General features: G+C 40.6%; 2 protein-coding genes across 4 annotated transcripts in view; both read left to right on the forward strand.

The window, feature by feature from the left end:
• map3k5 (mitogen-activated protein kinase kinase kinase 5) overlaps positions 1-4,997 on the forward strand; it is an 85,781-nt gene extending 80,784 nt beyond the window's left edge. The window contains exons 28-30 of one of the 2 annotated variants that reach the window (XM_079646682.1): positions 1,237-1,358; positions 2,645-2,721; positions 3,875-4,997. In XM_079646682.1, coding sequence (XP_079502808.1) covers positions 1,237-1,358; positions 2,645-2,721; positions 3,875-3,935 — 260 coding nt within the window. In that variant the 3' untranslated portion in view covers positions 3,936-4,997. The remainder of the gene's footprint in view (positions 1-1,236; positions 1,359-2,644; positions 2,722-3,874) is intronic. The other variant, XM_079646683.1, reaches the window with a different exon arrangement.
• Positions 4,998-7,430: 2,433 nt separating this feature from the next.
• lrp11 (low density lipoprotein receptor-related protein 11) lies at positions 7,431-16,536 on the forward strand. Of its 2 annotated transcripts, none has more exons than XM_079647078.1 (9): positions 7,431-8,210; positions 9,224-9,378; positions 10,729-10,870; positions 10,995-11,120; positions 11,219-11,416; positions 14,313-14,480; positions 14,565-14,621; positions 14,793-14,885; positions 14,961-16,536. In XM_079647078.1, the coding sequence occupies exons 1-9, from the start codon at positions 7,592-7,594 to the stop codon at positions 15,113-15,115; spliced, it is 1,713 nt and encodes a 570-aa protein (XP_079503204.1). In that variant the 5' UTR covers positions 7,431-7,591; the 3' UTR covers positions 15,116-16,536. The 2 variants fall into 2 exon arrangements, with proteins under 2 accessions (XP_079503204.1, XP_079503205.1); XM_079647079.1 differs by having other exon boundaries at positions 7,434-8,210; positions 9,227-9,378.
• The last annotated feature ends 162 nt before the right edge of the window (positions 16,537-16,698 follow it).

Here is a 16,698-nt window from a genome sequence, read left to right on the forward strand (position 1 = left end):
CATTCTGTAATAATAATTACAGCAAAACTCATATTCACAGGAAGATTAAATGTGCAGCAGATATCCACGATTTACATTTTCACCCTCCAGCTCACTAAATAATTCATACAAGTTGTGACATGAACAATGAACAAAGCTTTCTCAACGCCTTCTGAAGCTGCAAATGTGTGATGAAAACATCCATGACAAATGATTTGCTTCTAGACTTTCGGTTTCGCTTCGTCATTGAAGAGATTTTCTGGATTTTCTCTAAATGGTCAGACTACTTTATTCCGAACCGAAACTGTTACTGGATTTTGAGCCCTATACTGAACCAAACATTATAATAATATGATAGAAAAAGCCATCAATTGAACCGCTAAGATGTGCTGAAAGCTGTGTTTAATTGCCTGTATAAAAGTCGTGATAGAAATAAGTTTACACCTACATTTGCAACGTTAACTACAACAAAAACTAAAGGTGAAATCTAGTGACAATACTGCTCTAAATTACTTTGCTTTCATATATTGTTGCACGTCTGCTAACATGTACAAATATATTTCTGATATGCCAAAATCAGCACTGTCGATGTAATGGTAGAACCCACTTGCAAAACATTTTGTCACTGACCGTAATTGCATTGAACAACTAGAAAATATGCATATTTCAGTCAGACAGCTCACGTGTTTCTTATATGTTTATTAGAAGCAGCATATAGTTTGAGTTTGGCGTCTAGCCTCGGGCCTCATCACTCCACAGATTCACAAAGAACATTGAGTGATGATTAGATAACCATCCCCCGAGCCTACAGGTGGAAGCTGGGGTGGGGGTGGGGCAGGCAAGCAGCAGCACGTGAACGCGTCAGCATTGTGAAAGCTTTATAGCATTAGGCAGGCAGACCTGGCAGCTTAAATAGAGCGGGAAGTTAAGGAGCTTGTGTTTGGTTGGTTGTAAGAGAGACGCGTCACGTGTTAATGTGTCATTGGTGCTCGAGTTGACTGCCTGAACTAGCTCGCAGGCTTCGCCCCATTTTGGCAAACATTGAGTTACAAGTTGATTTCAAGTAAAGAATAAACAACAACCACATACCTGGTGCTGGTGTACTGAGTGACTATTGTTTTGATTTGAAGTTTAAGCATAAAAAACATGATTTATTTTGATATTTTAGTGCTGTATCAACGTTTTCTTTCCTATGCAAATGTTGTGTGAATGCGTCCATTGTGTCTAAAGCAGTCTGTCTGGTTTCTTTTCCTGCAGACGTCCCGACATCATCAGGTGACCCCGAGGAGGAGAGGAGTCTGCCAGCAGTGAGACATGAAGACTCAGAGGTGTCCAGCTGGCTGAGGCTCTACGGCGCCGACCAGGACTCCATCGACAGAGTGAGTCTCTACCTCTGTTTGGAAATGGGCTATTGCACGGGGTCCAATCTTATTTCACCAAGGGCCACATACAGACAAATATACGAAGGGTTGGGCCCCTCACTAGAGGTGAGCTATATTGCCTCATTAGTTAAAGGTGGGGTAGGTAAGTTTGAGAAACCGGCTCGAGATACACTTTTAGTTATATTCCATGGAATGCTCTCAACATCCCGATAGCAATGAATATCTGAAGTGCTTTGACAAAAAATCCATTAAAAAATGTCATCTGTGGAAGCCGTAGCTCTGTAAAAAGCACGACCAATCATCTGAGCCGGCCCGGCTAAAGTAACTGGATGGCCTACCTGCCTGTCAGCCTTCCATCTGTGCACAAACTTATCTCGTGCCCTCATTGGTCATGTGCGCGTTCGTGTGTGTTGGAGGAGGGGCTCTGTAAGGAAGTGGCAGATTTCTTCCGGCTGTGTATTTTCAAATTCTTGCGCACTCGAGCTTGTTTCTCCCCTAAAATTACCTACCCCACCTTTAAGTTATAAGTGGGCAATATCAAGCAAATGTAGATAAATGATGCTTAATACTTGAATATGCTTTAAGAAAACAAACAGCCTACATCACAGATCTCAAAAGGGGTTTCATTTATTTTGTTAGCAGCTCATTCCTTAAAACAGAAGCCTCAGATTGCTTATCATAAGAGGAAATAGGAAGGGTGTATTTCAAGCGTGTTATGTAAATAAGTTATTGGGCTTTTTTCTTATCAACTTAGATTTGATGAAATCAGATGTTTTCAACTTTAACTGACTGAATTTGTTTGAAGAGTGGGCTTCTTAACACATGAACACTTTGTAATATCTGTTGTCATCTATATTTAAGAAGTACAACACAAGACAAGCACAAGTTTCATTTTTTAGCCATACTCCATTATACTTTTTTAATTTGCTGAGGGCCGTTTCATAATGACCCGCGGTCCGCATTTGGCCCCCGGGCCGTAGTTTGGACACCCCTGGTCTATCGCTTCATCACACCATGACAACATCCGGCTATACTGCAACATATTGTGGATATTAGAGCTGTTGTTTGTTGTTTAATGATTTTCGTATTCCAACGACACTGAGAAATGTGTTTTTTATAATGTCCTTTTCCAAAATGTGTTGTTTGATGCTTTTGTAACTGTAATAAATAATCAAATAAAACACATTATAAAGCATTATACAGTTTTTGCGTACAGAGATCGTGTTTTCTTGGATGTCATGTTACTGTTCAGGTTGTTAAATGCATTTTTTTTGTTTCTCCAGATACTGAACGAAGAGTACACGCTGAACGACATCCTCAACGAAGTAACAAGAGATGATCTGAAGAGTTTAAGTCTGAGGTAAGCCAACCCTTGTCTTTTCTTTACTGTCTTTTCGCAGTTTCACTTCTCTATTCAGTATTAAGTCACTAAAAATACATGTTGACACTCGCATCTAAAAAGGACTGCAGCTCTCCATCTACAGGAAACACAGAAGTGAAGCTGAGACAACTGTTTTCCTTAATGGAGTTTGTATTGATGTAGTTTTGTAGTTCGTATTAACACAGAGCAACTCAGCAGTTTAGTGGCTCGTAATTGCAGCTTAATTTATCAGAAACCTGTTAGGTGACTTCAGTCTTTGGTTTCCTTTTATCTGGACTTCGTAAGTTGTGTGAAACTGTTCTTACAGGTTCATCTCATCTGTAAACATGGTTATTCGCTGCCTACTACAGTTTCCATCTCCTTTCTTACTTCCTCTTATTAGTAGCAATACATTAGCTCATAGTACATATTGTCCCCAAAAACAGTACAACATTTCAAAACTCATGATGGTAAACAACTACTGTATGTGTAGGATTTGTACATGTCTGTATTTGGCGCCACCTACTGGTAGTGTGAATAAACACCTGTTGTACACAGGCACTTGCAGGTCTTGAAAACTTCCTCAAAATATATATATATTTTAATTAAATGACATTTTTAAACCTCTTAAATGTTTTTTTTCCTGCTAGTGATAGTGGTGAATTATCTGAACAGAAGGATGTTCAACTTTTTTTGTCGAGACCTTTCACTTCTACATCACCTCAACAGTAGATTATTCTGGTCGAGTTTGCATTCATTTAATTAATGATATTATCATCATCAGAATTATATTGGAATTATTACCGTTTACTGCTGGGGAGTACTGAAACATCAATATTTTGGTTTAATTTCCGATCATCTATTGGTTTTCTTTCGTGCTTTGGTCAATAAATTACATCATATGTGGTATTAAAATGGTCTTTAAGACATTCAACATGAAGGTACCCTCTACATAAACCCTGTTCTACATGAATTGTGCATAAACTGACTTTGATGACAAAAGAAAAAACGATGTAAAAATGTGTATTTATTCAGCAAAAGATGACGAAGGGCTGAGTTAGATGACATGCGGTGTAGCCTCTGTTGGTTACAAGTTAAAGCATATTGTACGTTGACATATTTTGAAACAGTGTCCTTGTGTGTGCCCTTGCAGAGGCGGGATCCTGTGTAAACTATGGAAGGCCATCACAGACTACAGGCAGCAGCCAACCTGAGGCCTTAAGTGTTGACGACCACCTCCACCCCAAAAACTCAGTATTCTCCTCTTTACCTCAGTATTTATAAGAGCAAGACTTTTAGGAGAAGAACCTGTGTTTGCCGTGTGCACGAAGCAGCTTTCCACTCGCACAAGGAACTCTTTAACTGGTCTCTGCTGAGTATTTTGATAGCTTTGGAAAACAAGGATTTGGGGAAAAAAGGTCACTTTGAAAGCAACAATTACTAAGAAGTGCCATAAATTGTGCTTTGCCTGATGGAAAACACAGCGTTTTGTTACAGGTGTGTAAAAAATTTGAAAATCTTAACAATAAAAACATTTTCTCCTGTCTTTACAAGATGTAACGTTTACAAAACTGGAGACTGACCGTTTTCTAACACAAGCCTGAGATACAAAATACTACATTCAAAATCATCTGGGCTAATGTTTTTATCATAGTCATATCATCACTACTTTTATTTAAATGTATTTTTAATTTAATTGTTTTGGTAATCTGAAGGATGTCAGTGCATGCCCTTATCTTATTTTTTAATTGTATCCATACTGAGACTTTTTATTTAAAAAATAGTTTTTTCACATTTTCTTTTTATAAAACAAATCTACATTTGTATTTTCCCGGAACATGTAAATATTGTGTTAAATAATTAAATGTTAACAACATATATGTACTTAAAAACCACATTGATAGTTTAATTGCCATGTAAATTGGACAGAGTCTATTATGAACACATCAAATAATTGTATAGTATTGTATTTTTTGTGTAACGAATAATAGGAGATATTATTTAGTTTGTAACATCAAATGATCTGATCTGTTTTATTGTTGTACACTGACACACTTGTGTTTATCTTGCGTGTGTATGACCATTCAGTCAAATATCTGAACTTCAGGCAAAAAAATCAGATGATAGAGCCTTGCCTTGTTTTCTTTCTTTTTTTTAAACTTGATGTCAGAAATGGGGAACATAATCATGAGCAGTGTGTCCGTGTTGTTTCATATCTAAAAATATTCAAGATTTTTGTGTCATACTGTAAAAAATAAAACTTTTCATCATTGAAACTGTGAAAGAAACGTGTAAGATGTGATTGGATTTGGTAGTGGATTTGTTTTAATTAAAAGTATAAGCAATGGTTCCTCTCTGCACATGGGGACAATGTGCTACAAAACATAATTATGAACATTGCTTAATGATTATATTGTGTTTCATAGTCATTTTTCCCACAGGCATTTTGAATTAGATTTCCATTTTAAGCCATGAATCATCATAATGGTTTTGTTTGGGAGGTTTCATGTTAAAAAGACATGGCAGTGCATATCGCATACAATGCATGCGCACCATCATGACTCTTTTTGATCAGGATTTATCCTTTAACGCCCACATAAAATTTATTTCAAGGATCGCCTACTTCCATCTACGTAAAATTGCAAAAATCAGGAATATCTTGCCTTAAAACGATGCAGAGAAACTAGTCCATGCATTTGTTACTTCAAGGCTGGATTATTGTAACTCTTTATTATCAGGGTGTACCAAGAAGTCAGTTAAGTCGCTTCAGCTGATTCAAAATGCTGCAGCACGCATACTTGCCAACCTTGAGACCTCAGAAATCGGGAGCATTTCAAAACCACCACTAAGGGGGCGGGGGGTGAGGGGGGGTGCTAGTGGATCGCCGGAGCTGTATTAGATTAACATTAACATGCTTATTGTAGTTGTAAGGGCACTGCCGTGCGGCCTGTAGCACCATCCTTTATGGAGTATAATGTGAAGGACAGGAGTGAGCAGAGGGTAGAGTTGTCAATTCTTGTTCTGTTTTCTGTGACTATTTTCCCCACCCTCTTAGACTTTCAGTTGCGCGCGCTACTAAAGAGACGCGCTACCATGGAAACCAAACAATGGTGTAGCTCAGAGCCCTAGACTAACTAACCTATGTCCTGTAAAATGTAGACACGGCATCTATCTGTCCGTCCTGGGAGAGGGATCCCTCTGTTGCTCTCCCTGAGGTTTCTCCCATTTCCCCCTTTAAACTGTGGGGTTTCTTTGGAAGTTTTTCCTTGTACGATGTGAGGTTCTACATATCGTATTGTCATACTGATATTCTGTACAAACTGAAGTCCACTGAGACAAATGTAACATTTGTGATATTGGGCTATATAAATAAACATTGATTGATAGATAGATAGATAGATAGATTGATTGATTGATTGATTTTCTCAATCTTTCCCTTATTTATATTCTTTATTTCATTATTTTTCTTTCATCTAGTTTTTTTCTACTTTACTACTATAACAATTTTTCACGATAAAATATATAAACATTGTAGGACTGATATAAGTGTGAACAATATTGGGAGAGAGAGAGAGGCAGGTAAACAGAGCTGCAGGTGTCCATCACGGTGACGTCAGTGGTTTCATCTGGTCTCGCGGCCGTCTCCTCCTTCACCATGACAACGACAGATTTCTAGCATCGTCATAAGAGAACAACCGTTAGCGCGTTTGCTAAGGATTTAAAGACGAATATTATGTACAAATATCGTTAATTTACGGATAATTATTAAACGTAGGAAGGTTATTTTTCACTGCGGTCAAGCCAGCCTCCACTCAGAAAAACCTAGTTAAGCCAGCCCTCACGTGATATTGCGGTGCGCGAATATCCTATGCATTACGGTAGAGTAAAAAAAAAAATCATCCCTCTGTGTTTAGATGAGAATAAAACAAAAACTGTCCAGTATCATAGACCCATCTCACTCCAAGGTGATAGCAGGACACCCCATCTAGTCACTCAGAAAAAATCAGGACATTCTGATGTACAGTTTCAAAATAAAAGACCTTTGAAATCTCTATTGTATGAGTTATCATCCCTGTTTTTAGATGAGAATAAAACAAAAACTGTCCAGTATCATAGATCCATCTCACTCCAGGGTGATAGCAGGACACCCCATCTAGTCACTCAGAAAGAATCAGGACATTCTGATGTACAGTTTCAAAATAAAAGACCTTTGGGGACAGGGATGATAGCTCATATATGAGACTTCAAAGGTCTTTTATTTTGAAACTCTACATCAGAATGTCCTGATTTTTTCTGAGTGACTACATGGGGTGTCCTGCTATCACCTTGGAGTGAGATGGATCTATGATACTGGACAGTTTTTGGTTTTATTCTCATCTAAACACAGGGATGATAGCTCATATATGAGACTTCAAAGGTCTTTTATTTTGAAACTGTACATCAGAATGTCCTGATTTTTTCTGAGTGACTACATGGGGTGTCCTGCTATCACCCTGGAGTGAGATGGATCTATGATACTGGACAGTTTTTGTTTTATTCTCATCTAAAGACAGGGATGATAGCTCATACAATAGAGATTTCAAAGGTCTTTTATTTTGAAACTCTACATCAGAATGTCCTGATTTTTTTCTGAGTGACTAGATGGGATGTCCTGCTATCACCCTGAAGTGAAATGAGTCTTTGATACTGGAAAGTTATTGTTTTATTCTCATCTAAACACAGAGGGATGATTTTTTTTTACTCTACCGTAATGCATAGGATATTCGCGCACCGCAATATCACGTGAGGGCTGCCTTGACTAGGTTTTCCCGAGTGGAGGCTGGCTCGACCGCAGTTATTTTTCTGTGTGGATGTCTCGGAGAGCAGGTGTATGCAGATGAGGGTGTTTAACTGCGTGACCAACATGGCTCTTCTTCAGCATCCCCGCCTGCTGCTGCTAGCTTGTTTCGTTGTGTTGTTGACCGTAGCCCGACCAACTGACGCTCGGTCTTTGCCAATATCGGATCTAAAATCCAGAATATCCGGCGTGGAGGATCTCCTGGAGGAGTTCCGCAAGCAGCTGCAGCAGGACCAGACGTACAAGGCAGCAGGCGATGTGGTTGACTCCTGTGTGGGCGACTTCAACGCCGTAGGGGAGCGCATCATCCGAGCCAAGGCCTCCATCGAGCAGGGGGCCACCTTCCTGCTGGCCCCGGACAGGGTGTTCTCCTGGAGGGACTGTCTGCACGCCTGCTGCTCCCAGCCGCACTGCACCGTGGCGGTGGTTCAGCAGGACCTGAGGCAGCCCGGGGACAGTCTCAACTGCTATCTGTTCAACTGCACCTACAGGAATAAAAATGTCTGCTCCTTCGCTCCTCAGCAGGGCTTCACCACATACAACCGGAATCCCAACAACAACAACAACAACACGCAGGAACAACTCCCTGTTTCCCCCGGCAGCCCAGCGAGGAGGCCCGGGGAGGGACATCCAGAAGAGGAGAATACACAAGGTGGGAGATGACAATAATCCTAATATCAAATGTATTGATCTATAATGTAGGAGGGAGGCATGGATAGCCTGTCAATCTATATGGTTACATTATTTTTACATTAAATCTTAATTAAGTAATGCGTAATATGTAATTAAGTTAAGTGGGCGTTAGGTATGGTCAACTAATCAGTATGCATATGCTTGTTTGTTACATTTCACCCAGTCGTTAGTTGATTAAAGTTTAAATTATGATAATAACAATAATAATAATAACAAAGTATATATGTGTGTAAGCCTTGCTCATCGAAAACACTGCTGATAATATAGTGATTAGTATAATAAGTGTAATAGTGGAAAGTATAATACACGAATGTACATCTATGTTTTTATATATTACTGAAATATAGAGGGTGAAGAATGTGCACCCAAATAAATATGCCTGCTTTTTTGTCCATCTGGTTGGGCAAAGGTTGGTACATAAAACTTTATTGGGCTTTAGAAACCCGGACTACAGTCTCAGTTTAATCTCCCCTAAATAGCATCATCAAATTTGATAGACTTTACTTACAATTTTATGTCAGCTTTTTAAAATATATCTCACTACATGAGGGTTGACCTCTAGCATCTGCTACTTGTGATAAAACAGGCAGGGTGGGTTAATGATTTGCCTTTTAAGGTTATGCAAATTAGATTAGGGCAATGAGACAAGTAGCAGGTGTATTTGTGACAATGGCTATATTTATTTATTTCCATCAGAGCAAGAATAATGCAGATTCTAGTCAATTGAAATCATATAGGTGGTGAAATAGTTTATCAACCAATTAGTTAATTTTAAGCAAGATTATCAAGTCAATATAATGAATTTATTTGCATATTGCACATCCCAAAAATAGTAAGCATAATTCTTTACTTTCGTTCTTCTTACTGCAATTCTGTGATAAGAGCATCAAATAATAAGTGTAAATTGAAAAAGAGTAGGCATATAGACAGTACATGTCCGTTATATTATCATGGTCATCCTGTGTGATTCAGCAGATGAGCCCCCCCGCAGTGATGCTGGACAGGATGTGGTGATCCAGCTGCCCACAGACTGGGCCGTCCTGGATGGGCGGGACAGCGTGGACGACCACAGGATCAGCTATTACGAGTGGACTCTCGTTAAGGGAGACACTGCCATCAATATGAAGGTCTGTATCAATAAAAGCCAATCTTGTTGTAAAATCATTCTTTACAGTGTAATTTGGACTGTAGCTATGCACGTATAACTAATACAAGCCTTGAATTTTGAACCTTGAAAACCTGAAAACAAACACAAGAGGAAACACAGACTGAAATAACAAATTATACTGGAATAAAACTCTACTGCTCTCTCTTCTTTCAGGGAGCAGATGTTTTCCACATTTCAATATGCAGTTTGAATAGTCACAAATGTCCCTCACAGACACCAGTGTGTAAATGGCTGTTTGTAGCAGCTAAGTCAACACAGAGGCTTGTGGCCAGAGCTCCATAATACTGCACTGTACAAACAGAGATAGAGTTTATTACGTGCAAATCAGCTCTAAGCACAGCCGCAATGTTGGAACAAGCCCTTTGTTTACTGCCTGAGAGCCACCACGAGGAAACCAACTCAACCCTTAGATGCATACGTGGGTCCTTTTTGACCCGGTGAGGTGGTTTTCTTGGAGTATCTTTGTAATTAAAATTATTTATCATTTCATTTTCCAGCTATTCCTCAAAAAACATGTTTTGGATATCATGCCATTCACATTTTTAATTTAAATTTGATACATTTTAAGAAATTGTAGTTTTTGTATTTCTACCCCAAGCTTCCATAAGTGGGTCAAAAATGACCCGCATGCATTTTCTATGGGATCCTATGGGAACCTTTGACTCTTATCACCTGTTGCTGTCAGGAATACATTCACTGTGGACCACACAGACTACATCACAAGTGACACCTCTCAGGAAGATTATTTCACACAGCAAGATCTGATACCTGTCCGGATAATAATAATAATAATACATTATATTTCTATAGGGCTTTTCAAGGACTCAAAATGGCTTTACAATATAAGGGAAGGTTAGGGTGGGGGGTATAGGACTATCAAACTTGATCAACCGGCATGGATTGATGGGGGGGTGGGCTGTGAGTAGACAAGAGAAGAAGAGATGAGTTTTGAAAAGGGACTGGAATACTGTGAGGGTCTCAGAATAGCGGAGATCTTTGCATCGATATGTTCAAAACGTTTTTTTTCAAAATGTAAAAAAAATGTCTAAAATTATAAATAGTGAAATATTAAATATAAAATATTTCTAGTGTGAACCAAAATATAATACTAAATATTATAGAAGTGATTTTTTTTAACCAAACACGGCATAAAAACACATATTATTCTAATATGGGTCCTTTTTGACCCACTTGTGGACGAGTGTAGGGTCCAGTCACTCTAAGGGCATCTAAGGGTTAAGAGGGTCTTCTTAAAGTCTGAGAGCACATGTGATTCATTCAAATTTGAACCCTTTTTTACGTGTCAAAGGCAACTCATCCTGGACTGTTGAAGATCAGCGGTCTGCAGGAGGGCGTTTACTCCTTCCAGATGACTGTCACAGACACAGCGGGACAGAAGAGCTCGGACAACGTCTCCGTCACTGTGCTGGCACCAAAACACCAAGCAGAAGGTGATGAGTTCACCAAAACATTTATCTTCACATTTCAAAGTTTTGAAGACATGCATCACTGAGTTTTGTTTTCACAGCACGAGAGTATTTCAATGTGTGTATCTGTAACTTTCTGTGCCTACAGTGTGCACGGGTTCCTGTTCAAAGTACCAGTTTAAGTGTGATGACGGCTGCTGTATTGACATCACCTACGCCTGTGACGGGAAGCAGCACTGTACCGACCGCTCGGACGAAGACTTCTGCCCAAAATGTTAGAAACTCTTTTTGTTTAGAAATTATATTGATGATGTTTGAAAGCAATTGGAAAGACCTCCCCAGGATGAATTGGTTATTCTGTGATTTCTTTAGTTGAAAGCAACAGGAAGTCGGTGACACACCCTGCTGATGAGCCAGACCGTCCTGCAGCTCAGACGGAGGAGACAGGGGACGGCTCCATGCTGCAGTTAGGGCTCGGAAAGACCATCGAGAACGTCCCACCTCCTATGGACAGGAGCTACGCCGGTCCCCCACAAAGTCCCGGTCAGCAGGAGGCTCCGGTCGGTCAAGGTACGTTTGTTTTGACGTTTGATGATTTTCTTTCACACTAACATAAAGGGTTGGGAAGGTTACTTGTGATTTAATTATAAATGACCTGTTTTAAAATGTTGCTAGTAACCCATTCCCAATATCAGAATATTGAAGTTGTCTGTTTTGACTTGCCAAACAGACAAAAATACAGGGAGACGAAGAGACGAGGAGCTTAATTAGACTTTGGGACAAAAAGACAAGAAGACTAGGAGGACACAAAGATACAAGAATGAAATTAACAAAGTCAAAAGGAAACAAGGAGACAAAAAGACAAGAATACTAGGACACAAAGATACAATAGTTAAATGAACAAAGTCAAAAGGAGGCAAGGAGACAAAAAGACAAGAAGACTAGGACACAAAGATACAAGAATTAAATGAACAAAGTCAAAAGGAAACAAGGAGGCAAGAAGACAAGAAGACTAGGACACAAAGATACAATAATTCAATGAACAAAGTCAAAAGGAAACAAGGAGACAAGGAGGCAAGGAGACAAGAAGACTAAGACACAAAGATACAAGAATTAAATGAACAAAGTCAAAAGGAAACAAGAAGACAAGGAGGCAAGAACACAAGAAGACTAGGACACAAAGATACAATAATTAAATAAACAAAGTCAAAAGGAAACAAGGAGACAAGAAGACAAGAAGACTAAGACACAAAGATACAAGAATTAAATGAACAAAGTCAAAAGGAAACAAGGAGACAAGAAGACTAAGACACAAAGATACAATAATGAAATGAACAAAGTCAAAAGGAGACAAGAAGACAAGAAGACTAGGACACAAAGATACAATAATTAAATGAACAAAGTCCAAAGGAAACAAGGAGACAAGGACACAAAGATACAATAATTAAATGAACAAAGTCAAAAGGAAACAAGGAGACAAGAAGACTAGGACACAAAGATACAATAATTAAATGAACAAAGTCAAAAGGAAACAAGGAGACAAGTAGGCAAGGAGACAAGAAGACAAGAAGACTAAGATACAGGAAGAGAAGGGAGAAAGAAAGACAACTTGACAACGAAACAAGGACACAAGGCTACTAAGGAGAAAAGAATAATAAGACAAAGAGACCAGAGGAAAAAGACAAAGAAACAAGGACACCAGGAGACAACGAGAAGACAACGAGAAGATAAATAGACAAAGAGACAAGGAGACAAAGAGAAGAGGAGCTTAATTAGACATTGGGACAAAAAACAAGAAGACTACAAGGATAAAAGGAGACAAAAGACACAAAGATACAAAGAGACAAGAATAGAATGTACAAAGTCAAAAGGAAACAAGGAGACAAAGAGACAAGAAGACTGAGATACCGGAAGACAAGGGAGAGAAGAAGACAACTTGAGAAATTAACAAGGACACCAGGAGACAAAGAGAAAAAGAGACAAGGAGACGAGACTTGCCAAACATACAAATAAAGGCAGGAGGAAAAGCAGGAAACGGTAACGTCGCCTAGACTGCTACTTATTCCTTCCGCTGAAAGCGTTTATTATTCAAGGACTTTCTTTGGAACAGTCTTGCCGTTATTGAATGAATTAGTAGCAGCAACAGAACTCATATAAAGGACATTTACCTACGTACGTGCAAATGTCATTTTTTCGGTTTGCTCATTTCTTAGGAAACGTCTTTTGCAGGCTGGGATGCTTCTCAGCAAAAATGATCATCTTTATGAACTCCTTTTGCAAAAGCTTCGATATCTGTGATGTTGTTCCCATTATATGATTGGATGTGAATCTATTAGCATCACCAGTGCAGTATCCCTTTGTAAAGAGGCAGAGGTTTTTAATGCGGGTGTGGACAAAGTAGCAGATGAAGTCTCTGTAGGCAGCCATTGAGAGCACTACGCTTCAAATGCTGGCCAAATCACAGAGGCACTCAGCATTCTGCGGGAAAGCAGCTCTTTGCCTGCTCCTCTGAGTGCAGGAACAAAGCCCCTCTGTCCCCTCGGCCATCTGATCCCTCAGTCAGGCTGAGACTCCCCCCCATCGGTATTTTACCGCATGTATTACATTCTCAGGAGTCTTTCTTTCTTTGTGTCATGAATGCTCAGTCTTGTGTGTAAATGCTTGGCCAACTAAGACGACACCTCATTGTTTAGGAGAGAGAGAGAGAAGTCCAGCATCACAGGTCTAACAGGCCGAATAACTGTTAAATTCCCCCCACAACCCCCCCCACCTTCAGCAAAAACCCCAATCTGACACTCACCGTCGATGGCAGTGGAGTAATATTTGTCCCCACCCTCTCCTTCGAGCCCCACATCCGCCAAGTTGTTCAAATCTAATTTGTCCGCCTCCGCAACATTGCTAAACTCCGTCCCTTTCTCACCCGCCCTGCAGCTGAGCGACTCATTCACGCCTTCATCTCCTCCCGCCTTGACTACTGTAACTCACTCCTCTACGGCATCAGCACTACATCCCTCAGTAGACTCCAGCGTGTTCAGAACGCAGCCGCCAGACTCCTCACCCACACCAAATCATGGCATCACATCACCCCGGTCCTCAAAGAACTCCACTGGCTTCCCGTCTCTCACCGCATCCACTACATACTCCTGGTCCTCACTTACAAAGCCATCAACCATCTGCCCCCCCTACCTCACTGACCTCCTCATCCTCTACCAAACCCCCCGGTAACCTCAGACCCACCTCAGCCGGTTTGCCAAGGCCAAACTCCGGAGCTTTGGGGACAGAGCCTTCTTCTCATTTTGTTTGTTTGTTTTGATCTGTCCTTGTTTGACTACCCTCCCCCCGACTGTAAAGCATCTTTGAGTTAGAGAAAAGCGCTATATAAATATAATTTATTATTATTATTATTATTATTAAATGACCACAATGAACTTTAGTTTTCCATCTAACTATAACTCTGTTGTTGTAGATCCATGTGCTGCAGCTCCAGTTGTCGGACCCTGTAAAGGCACCTTTCCACGCTGGTACTACGACCACAATGGGGGAGAATGCAAACACTTCCTGTACGGCGGTTGCCAGGGCAACCATAACAATTTCCTCCAGGAATCTGACTGCGTCAGCGAATGTATACAAAAAGGTGAGAATGTGCTTCTTGTGGGTGTTTATGTTTTCTAAATCTAATTTTAAAATGAAGTAAAAACAACATGTTAACATCTTCTAGGCCCAGCTTTCAAACCGGCAACTGCAGCTCCACCAATCACCAAACCGACTGAGATAGGTAAAGGCAGAGTGCATTCAATCAAACTTTATTGAAAAATCAGTGTATGTTAGCTATAAAGTCTAAGTTCTATTTGTGTCTGAAGGAAGTGACTCGGAAGACATGTTCTACCAAGGAAGCGTCCTCGACTGAAGTCTAAATTCTATTTGTGTTTTTTTTTTTTTTTTTAAGCTGCCCCTAAAGTCTCTCAGAGCCAACCAGAGAGCAGCTTCCCCATCTCCAAACCATTTCCAGCACGAGGAGGGCATCCACCACCTGAGTCAGGTAAAGTTTATATCAGGGAACTTCGTGTTTGATGTGTAGTTCTCTTCCTAATTCCCTATATGCTTCCTCCTGAAGGTGCGATCCTGCCTCTGGCTCTCGGCCTCATCATCACCTCTCTGCTGCTGCTCATGATCGGCTGTCGACTCAAACTCGTTCAACACAAGATTAAGAAAACCCGCCCCCTCACCACAGAGGAGTCGGATTACCTCATCAACGGCATGTACCTGTAGCCAATCAGCAAACACGTGAGATCTGAGAAACAGTGGGTGTTGTTGCCTGAGCCTGGACTTTTTGATTTTGCTCTCCCAACTCTCTTCTGTTTCTGAACCTCCCTGCACAGACTGAACCCTTCTCACTCGGTAAACTGATAGATGCTCCCTTCAAAGCCACATATTCAGATGCTTGTCATTCATACTTACGTCTTAAGAAATATCTGCGATGGTAGAGTCAGCTCGTATATAGATACTGATATACAGCTGTCTGCATTACCCCCAATGACTTCTGGGATATATGCAGTATTGGGGTGTTTCTCAATGTCAAGGACGCTTCCTTGGTAGGACATGTCTTCCGAGTAACTTCCTTCAGAAGCGAGGCAAGAATCCTTCCTGGCATTCGGAAAACGAAGAGTGGAACAGGCGAGCAAGTGTGCAGGTGTGCGTCATATGAGAGGCCCCGCCTTACATTTTCCGCCACATATTTTGGGAAATTGGTTCGTGCACAAAGCATTGTGGGGATTTTAAGACGGCGGAGGATACACATGTGCAGCCTCGAAATGTCGCCGGGCTCGGTAGAATTCAAAGGAACTTGGACATTGGAACAGTCCTTCGGCAGCACTCGATGACGTAGCATCCTTGAAATAGTGGCTCTGGAGCATCCTTCCTTGACATTGAGAAACACCCTTGGTCCCCTTTTTGAACATGTATTTTATTCCTCCAAAAATCAGCTGAATATCAAACATATCAACAATGCATTATCCCATCTACTGCTACACACATACATGCTGTATTTCTGCCACTGGATGACACCAATGTGGCATGTTTGTGTGGAGGATGTTACGTTATTTCACTTGCCAGAAGCCACACATGTAACACATTGGAGTGCTGCCTGATATAGTGCGCTTTTTTGACTGCTTAACAATCAGCCACAACTTTTTCCTTAAGCCATAGCAAGTTGGTCAAAATCCACTCCTTTGTAAGTTTTGTTGTATATTGTTCTTTAAAAAACAAACTTGTGTGTTGGGGAATAATTGGACCTGCATGTCCTCCTTCACCCTCTGACGCAGATGACCAACCTTGAGCTGCATGCTATCTCCCTTAAGGAGGGGCTGCCCTAGCATATTGTTGTTCTTGCCAGTTTGTGACCGGGCAACTGTCGATCAGAGATAGTTATTGTCGTGGAACACATCCGTCTAGGGGTGTAGATGACCCCGAGCCATAAGCGACAACAACAGTGATTCAGTGTCCTCAGCTGTTTAGTCTATCTATTGAAGAATGTTGATTATTCCACTCTGAACTAGTTAAAACCTGGAGCTACAGGAGGGGTCTTCAGAATTGATTTGGCATCTCAACTGTGTGGTCAGACCGTGGCCCGTGACGTCTTGTGAATTCTCCGGCCGAAGCTCCAAATAAACCGTCAAGTGTTTGACATCAAAGCTCCAGCTCTCCATCGTCTCTCTGAGTCCTGTCTCCAATTGCTTCAGAAGTTTCCCCCACAATGTGGAGTATATATTATATGTGCGCTTGTGTATTCCCTCAAAGTGCTGTCTTATCATGTGAGATATTAAAGTTTATTATATATCTATTGACAAAGTAGT

Source organism: Notothenia rossii (genome assembly GCF_949606895.1).
Source record: "Notothenia rossii genome assembly, chromosome: 8".
Classification (NCBI taxonomy): domain Eukaryota; kingdom Metazoa; phylum Chordata; class Actinopteri; order Perciformes; family Nototheniidae; genus Notothenia; species Notothenia rossii.

What these genes read in the sequence shown, in the direction of transcription:
- lrp11 (XM_079647078.1), top strand. Translation starts at nt 7,592, where the DNA reads ATGCAGATGAGGGTGTTTAACTGCGTGACCAACATGGCTCTTCTTCAG. An exon ending in AGAAGAGGAGAATACACAAG is followed by an intron (nt 8,211 to 9,223) that starts GTGGGAGATGAC and finishes TGTGTGATTCAG; the next exon opens with CAGATGAGCCCCCCCGCAGT. An exon ending in CAGCGAATGTATACAAAAAG is followed by an intron (nt 14,481 to 14,564) that starts GTGAGAATGTGC and finishes AACATCTTCTAG; the next exon opens with GCCCAGCTTTCAAACCGGCA.